The sequence below is a fragment of the Brachyhypopomus gauderio genome, chromosome 4 (genome assembly GCF_052324685.1).
Source record: "Brachyhypopomus gauderio isolate BG-103 chromosome 4, BGAUD_0.2, whole genome shotgun sequence".
Taxonomy (NCBI): Eukaryota; Metazoa; Chordata; class Actinopteri; order Gymnotiformes; family Hypopomidae; genus Brachyhypopomus; species Brachyhypopomus gauderio.
In genome coordinates, this window is record NC_135214.1 from 8,857,772 (window position 1) to 8,874,050 (window position 16,279).

General features: G+C 39.1%; 1 protein-coding gene across 6 annotated transcripts in view; it reads left to right on the forward strand.

Moving 5' to 3' along the window:
• The window catches only part of LOC143512094 (polyprenol dehydrogenase), a 36,044-nt gene extending 34,309 nt beyond the window's left edge, over positions 1–1,735 (forward strand). For all 6 annotated transcript variants that reach the window (XM_077002006.1, XM_077002007.1, XM_077002009.1 and 3 more), the window contains one exon: positions 811–1,735. In XM_077002006.1, coding sequence (XP_076858121.1) covers positions 811–1,002 — 192 coding nt within the window. In that variant the 3' untranslated portion in view covers positions 1,003–1,735. The remainder of the gene's footprint in view (positions 1–810) is intronic.
• Positions 1,736–16,279: the final 14,544 nt, after the last annotated feature.

A 16,279-nucleotide genomic window follows, 5' to 3' on the forward strand; every position in this document is an offset into this window, starting at 1 on the left:
AGTCAGTCACCAATTGTGCAAGTTCTCCCACTTAAAAAGATGAGAGAGGCCGATAATTGACATCATAGGTAGACCTCAACTATGAGAGACAAAATGTGAAAAAAAAATTGAGAAAATCATTTTGTCTGACTTTTAAAGAATAAGCGCAGACAGTGCACGTAAAACAGGAACACACTCACAGACACGTATGACTCAGACAACGACGAGCACAGGACACTGCGCAAACGCACATTAAGTAGACAAACCACATAAACCCCACGTGATGACGAGACGAGCCACAGGTGAGATGAATCAGCACAAGACGTAACCGCACCCACGGAGATCCACTGACACAGACGAGTAGACGCAGACGACGTAAACACACGCCCAAAAGGAGGGGTCGGGGACCTCAATGTGACAATTCTAATATATTCTAAAGTCATTTTAATATATAGTAATACGATATTTCAGACAATTATAAAAAATAGTTTAATTAGTTTTATTTTTATATTGAGTAAGCTCAATGTTACCATACAAATGATACAAGGTGACTCAGCTTACATTTCAGAAATGGAATAGCATTTGTGGAATCAGAAAGCATTTGTATGTAGTCTAATGTATGATCACACATAAAGGCAGGTGCTTATACATATTGTTTCTAACGTATATGATTATTGAAATACAATACTCAAAAGTTTATATAAAATCGAAATTATTTAATCTCAAACACCAGTAATGAATGGCCTAGGGATTTTGTGCTTTACATGTCAGATCATTGGAATGAGGTCTATTGTAGGTCATTGTTTGACGTTATAAATGATGTCTCCCCAGAGCCCTGCTCAGGCTGCAGCTACGGTCGTCTACGCTGCTGCGGCTCCTGAGCTGGAGGGCGTCGGGGGGTGCTACCTGTATGAGGGCAAGCCCAGCTTCTCCTCAGCAGTCTCCTATGATGAGAAGCTGCAGGCCCAGCTGTGGAACAATACCTGCAGCCTTCTAGGACTCCCAGACTCCCTCTTAGCATAGCCCAGTAAAAGACAAAAGGGAACAGTGTTGACATGAATCTCTTATGAATATTCTGTAAATGAAGAGTGAAGGTCTGTTTCTCAGATGAAATATCAGACTGATTAAAGCCCTGTTTTTGTGTTTTTGGGTTTTAGTCGAAGTTATTTTTGTTTGTTGTTGTTTGTGTTAACAATCTCTTCATACCCAAAGACTGTGCTTGACTGCAGTATAATAATAAGTAAATCTGTGAAATAAATCTCTTGTGGTTTTATTGGAATTGTTTGTTTTTAAAAAGGGCTCGATGTATATGGGAGGTCCACTGTGAAATTCCCTCCCGCTATCCCATTGTGTGTGTGTGTGTGTGTTTCTGTGTGTGTGTGTGTGTGTGTGACTGTTCTTGCTGCCCTTTGATCCTCCAGAAGAAAAACAGCACTTTGCCTGTGCAGTTCCTGCACCTGTATGGGCTTTTTGTCTTGTCCTGTCTCATTCCGTTGGGTTTCCTGTCATCTGAGGTGTGTTGTTGTTGTGATATTGACCTGTAAATGGCACAGCTGCTGCTTATGTTGTCTGTTGTGTAATATAAGTGCTTGTGGGTGTTTTTTAATGAGAATGTGTACTTCAGTTAGATGGATTTGCTATTATTATGGTGTAGCTCCAGATAAAAACGAATGACAGAATCATTAAAGCAAACATTATACAGAAAAGGATGTAATTGGGCATTAAACTTAATCGAGTCATTATTGTTATATATATATATATATATATATATATATATATATATATATATATATATATATATATATATATATATATATATATATATATATATACACACACACACACACACACACACACACACACACACACACACTTGATATTATATTCATGGTAAACTGTTAATCAGCTTGCACAGCTGATGAAGGACCTCTTTCTGAAATGCCCTGATACTGTACTGCCATTTTAAAATTAAAATAAAATATCCTCACATCTTTTATCACAGTATCCCCCTGCAGTTACCTTGCAGCTTTTATTACAGTAAACCTGAAAGTTACCATGCACCATGTTGTGTGTGTGTGTGTGTGTGTGTGTGTGTGTGTGATGAAGGACCTTGCACAGCTGATGAAGGAAACTCAGTTTCTCTGGAAATGTTATGTTCTTCACTACAGTTTTTAATAACTTTATCTAAGTACACTGCATTTACTTGCATGGAATCTTCCTCAGATTCGTATATCTTTTATATATATATATATATATATATATATATATATATATATATATATATATATATATATTCTAAGTCCTAACATAATCTCATAATACACATAATAATTTGCTGTGCGTTTATTCTTGGTATGAGTCGTCCGATTTGAGATTTCGGAACACGTGCCATGTATCCATCCATGCAGTCAACCTGTAGGTAAATCCCTCCACCTGTATTCATAGTTGTAATAGTTGTAATTGTCTGCAGCTTCTAATTATACAAACAAAATGGACAAATAGGTTGTGGCAAGAACAGACATGCAACTGCTTTGTGTGTGTGTGTGTGTGTGTGTGTGTGTGTGTGTGTGTGTGTGTGTGTGTGTGTGTGTGTGTGTGTGTGTGTGTGTGTGTGTGTGTGTGTGTGTGTGTGTGTTTTACCTTTGCTCTGATGGATCACCTCTGGATAAACTCTTTCCACTTTTTTCCTGTGCTCAAATATTTGCTGCTTGTCAATGAGATATTACTGCATCTTTGGCTGAACAAACCACAACCTTTTTGGTTTACAGTTCAGAAAAATATTGTGTGACTTCTTATGACATGCCAAGCTGAGCTGTAAAGCTCTGTGTAAACACAGGGGACATGTCATGAGCTTGGCTGGACTCAGCAGGCCGCTCCCAGGATCTGCTGAACACTTACTCAAGGAGACACTTTATTGTCGCATTGTTTTCATTCCCAGAGCAGAAGGGGATAAAAAGTCTCAGAACATGAGATCACGGAGAAGCCGCCTCGTCGTTCCCCACCCGAGTCAGTTCGGGTTTCGCTTATCCATTTCATCTCAGCATCAGCACACCCTGGCTTTTGTCAACAGTCATTGTCATTCAGAATTATTGTGCACATTATTACTTTTGTATGTGAACAAACAAAGTGCTGTTGAAATTATTCAGCTTTGTGATTGGTAAGGCCAGAAGCCTGGGAACGAATTACCTCTTTCAGTATGTTAGCCAAATAATTGCTTTTCCAGGTACATGTATGAAAATAAAATGAAGAAGCTTGATTGTGTTGTGACTTCAAATCCGCATGTATCCCTCATGAGGTTGGAATTCAAGGGACATGATACCAGACATAGTCAGACTTTCCTTTTTTGTTTGTTTTCAAACCAAAACAGCTATTTCTTTTTTCATAAAGAAATAACTTGTAAACAGACTACAAAATAGATTCATTTGAACTGAGACTGGATATGCTTAAACTGATAGCATTTGAACATAGCCAATCCCAGCTCTAACACTGCAATAGTGTCACTATTATTATTTATAAATTGTATTTATCACATTGTACAATGTGTATAGATTTGAAGGGACAGTCCAGCACTTTGAATAACATAATGAATAACAAGTTCATTATGTTTGCAATGCAATAACTATCAGTATAGTGTTGTGGTCTGTGGATCATTACATGGACATCAGTTCAGAATGATCTGTGAGCTGTTATTTTACCCTTCCCTCCTTTCTTCTGAGAATATGCTGTTGCAAATATGACATGATGAATGTAGCCTATAAGCACAAATGTGTAAAAAGACTAGAAGAATAGCATATAGGGTTTACATTTGACTTACCCAGTTTCACACAATACATAAACATGCTAATAAAGTAGTAGATTAATAAGAAAATGAACTACATGTAATAAAGTGTCTCAGTAGTAAGGTTTATATGGCATCTTAAAAAATTTGAAGAAAAACCTTGTGTTCTACTAAACAGATTTTTTTCCACTGCAGTGCTTGTTAGGTCATTAAAGGTATAATGAGGTCTTTAAGTAATATCTGGATAAACATTTCAAAAGTTAAATTTGTAAAAACTGCAGCTGCAAAATATGTTAATAACTTCTCCATTTGTGCTACATCACTACCATGTACACTACCAGTCAAACGCTTGGACACACCGGACTAAATGCATGTTCTTAATTGTAAAAATGCATTTTAATCTAATGGATTATGCTTAAATTAGTTCATAAATAAAATTTGGGAAAGATGTATATGTGATGTATGTATATATGAATTCATTGTCAACACACACAAATATTTTTGTTCACATGATTAATGTTAAGCATATAATTATCTTGAAGTCATTTTTCAGATGCTGGTAAATATATAAGAATATTTGTTGCTTGTGTTCCACAATATAACATTTTATTCATCTGGTCTAAATATTGAGCATTTGAAATAAAATGTATGTTGTGACTTGTAAATAAAGTCTTGATTTCAGTATTTATATATTAAATTCTTTCTGCATCATGGTGATGACAATTGTAGATTTGGTGTGTGAACTTACTATGTTTGACTGTGCTAAAAAGTGCTTTGATTATATAAGATAACAAAAATGATGATGAGAGTGTGGATGTTTTTGACAGACAACCAGCTAAAATTGTTCCCCATGCAAGTTTAAACCTTATCACAAACTGATACGACATGACACGACATGGAACGACATATACAATAACAATGTACATGTACAATAACAAAATGAAATCACAAAACATAGCATTAAAAAAATTATTCCAAATCCTCAGACAGTAAGCTATATGCAGATGAACACTATTCCCTAAGCTTTGTTACATTTATGCACAGTTAAATGTAACTGCATTATGATTTATGACAATCTATATGCATAATACATTAAGGCTCTGTTATATGACTTTATTGCTCCTACAAGTGTAGACCTTTCAAATCAAATGTTTTAGAGAAATCTAACAATGAACCAAATACTCTTGAAGAGAGCCAAGATGCCACAAATGCGCTGTTTTATATGCATTCATATAAATTCAAGACGTGCACGTTGAAGCAGAGTGCCATTCAGAATAGCTCGTAATAATCCATTGACACAATTAATTACCAGCTCCACAAATAACTGCAAACAAAGCCATGCAATCAGCTGGAGAGAAGGGAGTCATTAGATTGTCATTAGCAGCCCTCCGAAATAAAGGTGCCGATGAGGAGCTTTGCTGGGTTTTCTGAGGCAGATGCTGAGGCTTTTCCCCACTCAGCGTCACTCTAAACACCACCTGACACCACACGATCATTTAAATTAGGGTTTTTTGTTTTTAAAGGAAGAAGGCAACAGCAGGTGGGTAACATAAATAGGAGGCTAATATGTATTTTGAATCACAGTTTGAATTGCAGTGCACACCAGAAACGTACACTTTTCTAGATTTTATTAAATAAATTTGACTATTTCCTGTTTTGATGGGTAGTCTGTACTCCACCATGAACATTTAGAACTGATAACATGTTGGTTTGCCCTGTGGAATAGACCCTGACACCCTGTACCATTCCTTTATCAAGTCAAATTAAAGTAAAATATAAAGTGCCCCATGCATTGTGATGTATTTACTAGTCTTGATGTCAGCAGCTTCCAGTGCTTCTTTGGCCAGGTTATTTTGCCTGCTGGTATCTGAAGACTGGCATATTTACAGCTTAATTCTTATTGTTCCCATTCAACTGGCTCTTGAGGACCTGCCTTGCCCTATGGAGGTACCTTCTCATTTCTGCCTCATGGTTCATATGTGATTAGAGAATCCCCAGATATTTGTAGCTATCCTCCAGGACATCCTTGTGAAAGTTCTATTCCCTCTGTCCTGATCACTGTAAAATTCAGACTTATGCATAACATCAGTGGGGATATTACATCTCCTTGATATATACCACATTTTGTGGTTACCTGGGACTTGTCTTTGACCGTTGTCAATCTGCATGGAAACTGGAATTTAGTAGCTGGGTCATTGTTCTACTAGTCAGACTTGTAGTGCTGTTAGTTTCTGTAGCCATGGATCTTGTGTGCACCAGGGGCTGCCCAGTTCTTCATGTTTCTGACCAGCTCTTGGATCTGCTATTGTAATGTTGACTGTTTCCTGCTCTGAAACAATGTGGTGCTCTGCTTTAAGGTCTTATAACTACTGGTGTTATATGATGAATCATTTCCCCATATGGTCTTTCGGTACTGTTCTGTTTCAGCTCTGGTTGGAGCCACAGTCAGGGTTCTGAGGTTCATACTGCAGTGGCATATACCACTTTATTGGTTTCTGTTATACAAATTGTTGGTATTGTGCTTGTTGCTGCATTCATATCTGCTATTATTCTGTCTAATGGTATATTAAATTGGTAAGGCAGGAGGTGGCAGGCCCAGGGTGGATAGCAGGAAAGGCTCGTTTCTCCTTGTCTCAGTATTTCTCGGGTAGGAGGGCAGCCATTTGGAGGGACAATTAGCTCTGTATGGAATTAAATGTGGGACAGAAGAAATTTAAACATTTCTGGGGTGTTGCAGCAACTCCGTTATTAAATTATTACAGCCTAGCTAAAAGGGCAGAATCATAAAGTAACACAGACTTGGAAGCATCCTGAGACATTGGCATCCATCCACTACACCATCAACAAACTTGAGTGACCATGGGAGCCAATGCAGGGCTGATAAGAGTGGGCTGAAATTGTCAAATTTTCTCATTCTAGTTAGAACTCTCGCTGCAGAATTTTGAACTACTTGGTCAGAGTTGAATATGACACCGAGATTTTTGGCTACTGAGCCAGGAGTAATGGGAACTGGAATTTTCCGTCTTGCGGCCTTTGGGCCCAGAAGGAGAACCTCTGTTTTGTCACCACTAAGGTGGAGGAAGTTTAGCAACATCCAGCATTTAACATCTCTTATGCAGTCCTCAATTTTTCCTAATCTGGATTTGTCATCAGGTTTGGCTGATATGTAAAGTTGGGTGTCATCTGCATAGCAATTAAAGTTGACACCATGTTTGTTTATAACTATTCCCAATGATAGTATGCATAATGGAAATAATAGTGGTCCTAAGATGGAGCCTTGCAGAACTCCATATTGGAGGGAATATCATTGAGCTCTACAAACATGAAAGGGTTCAAAATGGGTCTGTAACTAGATAGTACAGTTGGATCAAGATTTGGTTTCTTGATCAGGGGTTGAATGTCTAATTAGTTTACAGGATTTTGGCATGTGACCTCTTGTAATGGATGAGTTTACTACCGATAGAAGAGGTTCAGTCACAACTGGTAAAACGTAATTTTGAGGGAATTGAGTCTAATGTACAATTATTTTGTCCAATTCTGGCTTTGGGAGTGGATGAAAAGCTTCAAGCGTTTCTTCTAATGCAAAATTTTATTCAATATCAACTAAACCAGACGACAGGCCAGATATATTACCTATAAAAGTATTTATACGTATTTAGTCTAATATTCTCTATTTTATTATCAATGAGATCCACAAAGACATTACTAGTTCGGTTTCCTGGAATCTGAGGTTCAGCTCCTGATTGATTTTTTGTAAGTTTAGAAATAGTACTAAAAAGAAATGAGGCGAGGTATGCTGAGCGTGCTTTAGTGAGAGCCCTTTTGTATTCAATAAAGCTATCCTTCCAGGCACAGTGGAATACTTCCAGCTAAGTAGATCACCATTTCTGCTCTAATTTACTTGCTTAATTTGTTTTAATTTATGAGTTTGGTCTGTGTACTACAGGGTGAGCTTTTTAAGTCTGACCTTTTTATATTGGAGTGGATACTTAAGTGAGTGAGTACTTAAATTAGTCATTATGATCTTCCACAACTTACATTCTAGTACTCATAGATTCCAGATGTGTTATGATCATCCTTTCTCAGATGCAGTACTGTAGGTACCTTTATCCAGGCAGTGGTATTGCCACTTTATTTCATTCATCTCCAGTTGTGATAGGAGTCATCATTTCACAATGTTTCTGTACTCAGTGTGTGTGAAGGCCTTTTCCTCACCCAAGAGTTCCCTCATGAATTTCATACAGCCTTTTATATATATAACATTTCTGTATATTCACTTATTTACTTCAATATAATATTATTACTTACTTCAACTATATATAGTTGGGTGGGATATATTAGGCAGCAAGTAAACAGTCAAGCATAAGCCTAAGGATATGAAGGATTTTCACAAGAGCCAAATTTGTGATGTAGAGATGGCTGAGTGAGGCCTTGTGAAGCTTTGAGGCTTTCCCTGATCCGAATACCTGGAATATCTAAAACAGTGACATCTAGTGGTTCGACATGTTATAGCAACAACAAACTTTTGATTTGATTTGCTGTAGATCAAGTTCCAAAAGAAATTTCTTTATAAATTCCTGGTAATTTTATTCATTTATTAAAATAGCAATAAATACTTTATCTTCTGATCATTTTATTAATTTATTAAAAGTCTCAATAAATACCTATGAGTCAATATACTTGTCAAGGTAATATAATAAATAAATATTTGTTTTGCAATATTCCTGGACAGAACAAGCTCCAGCTGACTGTCACAGTACAAGATGAAGCAACATTCAAGAGATCAATGTACAAAAAGTAGATGGAAAGAAAATGAATAATTTGTGTGTGTTTGTGTGTGTGGGGGGTGGAGGGGGTGGGGGTGGGTGGGCTGGGGGACATGATTATGTAACATCAGACAGTGTTTGTGTAATAAGAAAAGGGGAAGGTCTTTTTTATTGAGTAATAAAAGCTGTTTCAGAGAGAGACAACTTCACCAGCCTTGGAGGACAACCTTTCATAAAAAAACAGAGGACGATGGTGTGCATAAAAATTGTAGTGGCAGCTGATGAAGGTAGCTGATGAAGGCTTCTATCCTTGACAAGGAGTTTATGCCAGATATCAGTCAACTTCACCAGTAACATCTTCTGTGGCACTGGGACTGTTTCTGCTCTGGTCCTTAGAAGGAGCTTCCACCTAAGAAATGTAAATGGGAACAGCACACACAGAACATCCTCTTTGGCCTCAAACCCTTGGGAGTGAAGTGGGCCAATGTTTTTTTTTGGAGAGGCCAGGGAAGCCCGCAAGGCTGATGCTGCCTCTGGTGGTAGAGGCATTCTACCATGCAGAAGATGCTGCTCCACAGGGTTTCTATGTCACTGACCAATTTAAGTACGGTTCTGCTCATCTCCTGCTGCATTTGGGTCTATTTTTCCAATGTTCTTTTAAATAATTAATTTAAGCTCATTTGTAAAATTCTTGCAAAAACAGTCATATTTGGAGCAACACCTGTGACATTTTTCTTTGTTCCTAATGGCCCTCTCATCCATAAGATGTTTTTCTCTCCACTGTTATGTTTTCTGCAGTTCGTTGTTTGTTAATTCCTCTATGCCCAACATGACTATGACCAACTAGTCAATTTCATCTATGTAATGGCAGGTCACAGGAAAATATTCATTCATTTCCATGGATGTCCACATTCAGTATCTGCCAAAGGGGACATTGCCACCATCTTCCGGATCTTCTACATCTGTGACTGGAGGGTCATGGGTTCAGTTCCCAGCTAGACTTTGACTGAAGTGCTGTTGAGCAAAGCACTTAACCGCACATGCTCCTCACTACTCTGTGCACACAGAGTACTCACAGCCCATAGTGTTCACTAGTGTGTATGTGTGTGTTCTCACTGTACGAATGGGATAAACTCTTTACTACTTTATTCATTTATACATGCACCCTATTCTATAAACTACTGACAACATCAGGGTTTCCAACTCTCACCCATTGAGCGTGAGACACACGCATTTGACCGTTTTCACACGCTCTCACACCACACTTCTGATCTCTCACGCCGAAAAAAAAAATCTAGTTTATTTACCTCTGATCCACAAATATGATTCAATGAGTTACTAGTTCGCTCTGGCGCCAACCACCGGCGATCGATCAATCGCGATATAACATTTAATTTGTGTCCATTTTATGTTCGCCACTACACAGTCGACAACTTACGTTCGCCACCCCCCCCCCCCCCCGTCAACAATTTACACTCTCCACCTCCTGTGTCCAAATCTCACTCCAAGCGATCTTCAAAAGTTGGCAACCAAGCAACATGTATCCAAAATTCTAAACAAAAATTTAGAATTTATTTGCAGAAAATGAGAAATGATAAAAAAGAATGCAGTGCTTTCAGACCTCAAATAATAAAAAGAAAACAAGTTCATATTCATGTAGAAACAACAATACTAATGTTGTAACTCAGGAAGAGTTCAGAAATCAATATTTGGTGAAATAACCATGATTTTTAATCATGTGTCTTGGCATGTTTTCCACCAGTTTTTGACATTGTTGAGTCAGCTGACTGCATGAAGTCAGCCCTTCTATTTACATAGAAAATCAGTGAGGTCTGTTTAGGAAAGTCAGTGAAGTCTGTTTAGTGAAGTCAGTGAGGTTGTAATGCCACGGGTATTAAATAATCAGAAGGCAGACACAAGTTCTGAGAAGAGTGTTTTTTATTTATCACATTTAACATCAACATCTTCAATTAACAGTTGACAAATGGACAACATGAGAACGACAAGGCATGGCAACAAAGTTTATTAATCTAATAAGACAAACAATAAACCAGACATATATGTAAGGGTACTAAACAGAAAACCACATAATCAAACAAACACATAAAACCATATAACCAAAATGAACAAACTTACACACACATTACATTTACATTTACATTTACGGCATTTAGCAGACGCTCTTATCCAGAGCGACTTACAAAAGTGCTAAGTGTTTAGTCAGAACCTAGATCATAAACTAACCAAGGACTGAAGTAAAAGTCAAATTTATTTATATAGCGATTTTGTCACACAACACATGTTGCTACAAAGCAGCTTTACAATCATATGCTTAGGCTACAAACATATCAGATTACCAGAAGACTCAATGACTGGGCCCCCCTGAGCTCCACACCTTCAGATGTAGAATATTAACTGAAGGCTTGATGAAACAGGTGAGACTTAAGTCTAGATTTAACACTAATCCTCCGAGAGCTACGTAATATTGGAACTGTGTCAGAATCTCGGATTGGAGCTGGAAGTCTATTCCATAACTGAGGGGCTTTAAAGGAGAAAGCTCTGCCTCTGGCTGTAGTCTTACTAATGTTTGGGTCTAAGAAAAAATCCTTTCTTTAGGGACTGTTTAGAGCATCCAATTAGAAGACAATTACAGTAGTCCAATCTTGACTAAACAAAACCATGGACCTGAATCAGATAATGAAAGTAAATGTCTCAGCTTGACAATATTACATAAATGGAAAAAGGCAGCCTTTGTGACATTGCATATATGCGTGTCAAATGAAAGATCCGAATCAATAGTGAAACCTAAGCTTTTTAGCGTACATGTAGGTGTTACTGAAAAGCCAGCTAGAGTAAGAGGAATATCAGACCAATTGCTTCTAGCAGCTTTTGGTCCAAGAAGCAACACTCAGTCAGACACTCAGGAATTTAGAAGAAGAAAATTAGACGGCATCCTGGTTTTTATGTCCTGGATGCAGTTCTCAATTTTGGGAATAGTATTGACATCATCCGGATATATATACAAGATAGAAGATATATACAACTGAGTATCATCTGCGTAGCAATGGAAGCTAATATCATGCCTATGAATTATTGTGCCCAGCGGTATCATATACAATGAGAATAATTTGGGGGCCAATACAGATCCTTGAGGGACACCATATTTTACCTTTGTACATTCTGAACATTCATTATTTACAAGTACAAATTGGTAATGATCTGTCAGGTAGGATTTAAACCAGGAGAGTGTATTCCCTTCTGGTAGACCCATTGACCACTTGGAAAGACAAGTTGGCTACCGAAGAAGAATGGTCACAGTGAGGAAAGACTGCTGACATCTGGAAAAGACCAGAGTTGGGGTGTGGCGGCTTGGCAGGGCAACCACATTCTCTGTGAGGAGAAACCCACATAATCGCTATGGAAAGGTATATTACAAGATATCCCCGGGGCCTAGCGAGAGCGGGGGAGGATGATCGACCCACAGGACAGAACAATGTTATAACCACCATTGTCAGACAATCGACTGCGGAACAGCTGAGCGATTCATCCTGGGTCTGCAGATGTGGGAAGAAATGAAAAATGAGAAAGGGTTGAAGATACATCAGACAAAGATGAAATGCTTGCAACCTGAAAATAATGTGCAACATACCGGGAAACCTGGTGAGACGGAGGAGAGGCCGGGGGAGGACTCAAACCACAGTCTCCAGAATCTCCAGGCACATGACGAGGAGGGGGGCAGGAGCAGCATGGAGGTAGCAAGGCAACAAAACGAGAGGGAAGTCACCCAGGATACCAGACGGTTGGTTCAGAACACTTGTGAAGGAGATGTCCGGAAAGAACGAGTGAACTGGCCAACCGCAATTGCAACAAAAGAATGGGAGATGTTTGATTGCGACGTGGACCAGGTGCTAAAGAAGAGAACTCTCCTGTGATCTAAAGGTACCAAACAGGTGGTGCTTATCGAGCTGACTGTTCCCTGGGAAGAGAGGATGGAGGAGGCACACAAGCGTAAGCTGAGGAAATATCAAGCCCTCATCCTCAAGAGCCAGGTAAATGGATGGAAGACCTGGAATCTCCCGGTGGAGGTGGGATGCAGAGGCTTTGCAGGGCAGTCACTTTGGAGAGCCCTTGGACTGCTGGGGATCAAAGGGCTGGCCAATTGGCTGGTAGCCAATACCATTAAGCGGGCACAGGAGGCATCACACTGGATTTGGATGCAGCGGGAGGTGCAGAGCCGAAGGACTGAGGGACCAAAGGACTGAAGACAGAGTTGGATGGTATTCAGTGGGGGTAGATCCAGGACGCTGGACCTGCCGTTGAGGCTTAAATCAACGAAACACCAGTGAAGGGGGTTGCCCATTTGACAACCTGCTGAAGTTACCAAACTCCTTTTCCAGTCGCAGAGACCTGATGGTGCCTTGAGGGAAGGAGACAGGAAGAGCGATGCCACTGGTCCACAGATGGTGCAGGACCGAGTACCTGTAAAGGTGGGCAAGTTGCGATACCCTTATCGTATTTTGCATATGCATATTTCACCTCTTATGCCAATGAGTGTGGTCATTGTACCAAGGCATCATTCTTTGTAGATTTTCGAAGTGGATGTTAAAATCGCCAACTATAATCACCTTATCAGCTGATAACACTGTATGAGATAGTAAGTCTGAAAACTCATAATTTTGAGTATGAACCAGAATTTTTAAGAACTATTTTTGATATATGAAGAACAGACACAGTTTCATTCCAGTGTGACCTAAGTGACGTCTTCATCAGCTTTATATACATACACCAGTGGTTCTCAAATATTTTCTGTCATGCCCCCCTAGGGAACATAAACATTTTCATGACACCCCTTGAATTTAAACACTATTGAGAACCTGATAATAATGAACTTGTCACGTAGGGCAACGCCCCCTCTCATAGCTGTCACTCTGGGTTCCCTCATGTCTGTGTTCCCTGCTGGTTTATCCCGCCCAGCTCATTTGTCTTCGTGATTCCTCGTTTGTTACCACGCCCCTGTATTATCGTTCACACCTGTCCCTCGTTTTCAGTCCCATGTATATAAACCCCTGAGTCTCCCTTGTCCTTTGTCTGGTGTTTGACTTGTTTGACTTTGATTTGTGCATCGTACTTGGCCGTAGTGTGTTCCTGCTTTGATTCTTTGTATGTTCTCGTGTCCCCTGTCTTTGTAATGCCCGTGTACGCGTGTTTCTCGGACTGCCCTCCCGTTATGGACCCGGACTGGCTCAGCGATGACGATTATGGTATTCCCTTCAATAAATCTCGCTCTTCTCAGCGATTGTGTCCGTCTCCTCGCTCCGTGGCACGAGCCACGTTACAGAACTATTTATATGTACAAACTGCAGTTTTACTTTCTGGCACCACCATTCTGCATATAATCCCACCTGTTTATCAAAACAGAATAATAAAATTAGCTACAACAACTTAAAACAAATAACAATATCAAGTCTGACAGAGTCCTGCACCGGGTCAGGTACCCGCGGGTACGGGCAAATAGATGCTGAAACCGGTGGGTTTTACACATACCGCAATTTTGCGGGCGGGTAAGTTAAGTAAGTGGTCATTTTTAGTAGGCTTTTATTTTCTATGTAATGACCATAGTGTTACCTTTTGCCTGATTACTGCCTCTTCACCCGTTATGGGGTAATACCCAAACTTCGGTTCTTTTCCACCGGAAACATGAGTATGTTTTTTTTTTTTTTTTTTTTTTTTTTATGTTTCTTTTATTTATACTGTAAAGCACTTTGAGTTGCATGTATGTATGAAAGGTGCTATACAAATAAAGATTATTATTATTATTATTATTATTATTATAGAGGCTGGTTATAACGCAGTACCGGGCATTTATTGTAGCTTGCTTGGTGGTTACAAAGTTAAATGGATGGCCGTGCTAGAACAAGGAAAAATGACGAGAGAGAACTTGGCGTTTAGGATTTGTGATCTAAGAGCGCAGAACGCAGCTCAAACCTGGGACTGTGGACGATATATGTGGCATTTGTTCCCACTCGTTTTGCATTGTGTTATGGCACCAGTTGGCTACATAAATTGTCTTGCGTTTTACCAGTTGCTACTTTTAGATAGGAATACTGTTCCTGCACAGCATCCTTAGATTTTATTTTGTGTTGTACTGATGTTTTTTCAGAGGCACATTGAAAAATAAAGTGCTCTATATCAGAGGTCACCAACAGGCGGACCGCGGTCTGGATCCGGAACCAAACGCAGTCCTGTCCGGACCCAATCTCATTCCTGATTACGGACCCAGAATAAATATTATTCTTATATATTATATAAATATTATTATTATAAGAATATTTTTTTATTTTGACGGGTGAATTAATTTTAAACCGGAGCATTTATTTCAGCGCTATTGAAAAAAAACACTCCTTCACGAGTGTTATGCCCCCCCCCCCCCCCCCCCCCCGCTGACATACAGCGTACAGTGTACTGACATACACAGAGCTGATTCCAGTGCAGTTCCTTCTGCTGCCACAGGGAGGAGCTCACGGGCCAGTTCCAGGTGGAGCCCTCACAATCAACGATGATCTGCCACAGCTGTCTCCCTCTCTACTTTAAGGAGAGAGTTGTGGCAGTTCACTGCTGAATCATGTGGTCTTTATGCCGTGCGTTTGTCAGCCAGTTTCTCGTTGGTCTCAGAGTTGCATTCTTGGTGTCTTGTCACCATTATTTCTCTCTTTCTCTCTTAATATCTTTAGTTATTCTAGTACTTGTCTCTTGTGCCACTTCCTGGCCTCCCTCAAGTTTTCCTCCTGCTATTATTTTTCTTATCCAGTTTGAGTTTGGTTTTTGTTCATCACGGCATTTGCCAGCCAGCCAGCAACTTCCCCTGGCATATTTTGTTCTTCATTTTGCTTTTTTGTTTTACGTGTTGAGTATTCTGCATATTTCGGGTTTACTTTTGATGTTTGCTCCCGTGTGTTTTCTAGGGTTTAGTTTTTGTTTTGTGCATTGAGTATTAAATTTTATTTTTTTTCTTTATTCGTTCACTAGTGATGGCAAACCGAAGCTTTGTGAAGCACTGAAGCTTTCCTCCGAAATGAGTTGAAAAAAGGTTCATTACTCGAAGCTTCATTACACGGTGCACAGTACTGGCATAAAGTGCTTCATGTATCTTTTGGTTTGAAGACAAGGGAACTTTTTTTTTTTTAACTGTTTAAATGCATTAAAATTTTCACAACATTGCCTATTTTCCATAGGCAAGGCTCATGTGGGTCTTCTGTATGAGGTAGTTAACAATTTTATGATCATGGATGTGGAAGTAGTCAGAGTGCTTTTTCAGTGGGGCATTGAACATTTAATTTTATTGTGGTTGGTCATGATTGTGAACATGGGTAATGATTGTACTATAATGATTTGTATTGTACATTCTGCTGTGAGACGTTTTACAGCAGTTTGTTCTGGCTACAGAAGCCTCCAGTTTTATATCTAAAAGTGTGGCCAGTGTCATGATGCTCATTGTCTCATATGAAGACAGCCTTTCAGTTAACAGTCTTAAAAGGTTGCTGCACAATTGCAAAGCCTGTTTATTATTATTATTATTATTATTATTATTATTATTCCTTTATTTAGACAGGATAATCTCTTGAGGCTTACAGACTCATTTACAAGAGAGACCTGTTTTTTTGAAAAACAGCAATATAAAAAGTTATACAAAATACATATACATACAAATCATTACAATTACATGCAGTATCGTCAAGGAATAAGCTTTCATTTAAAA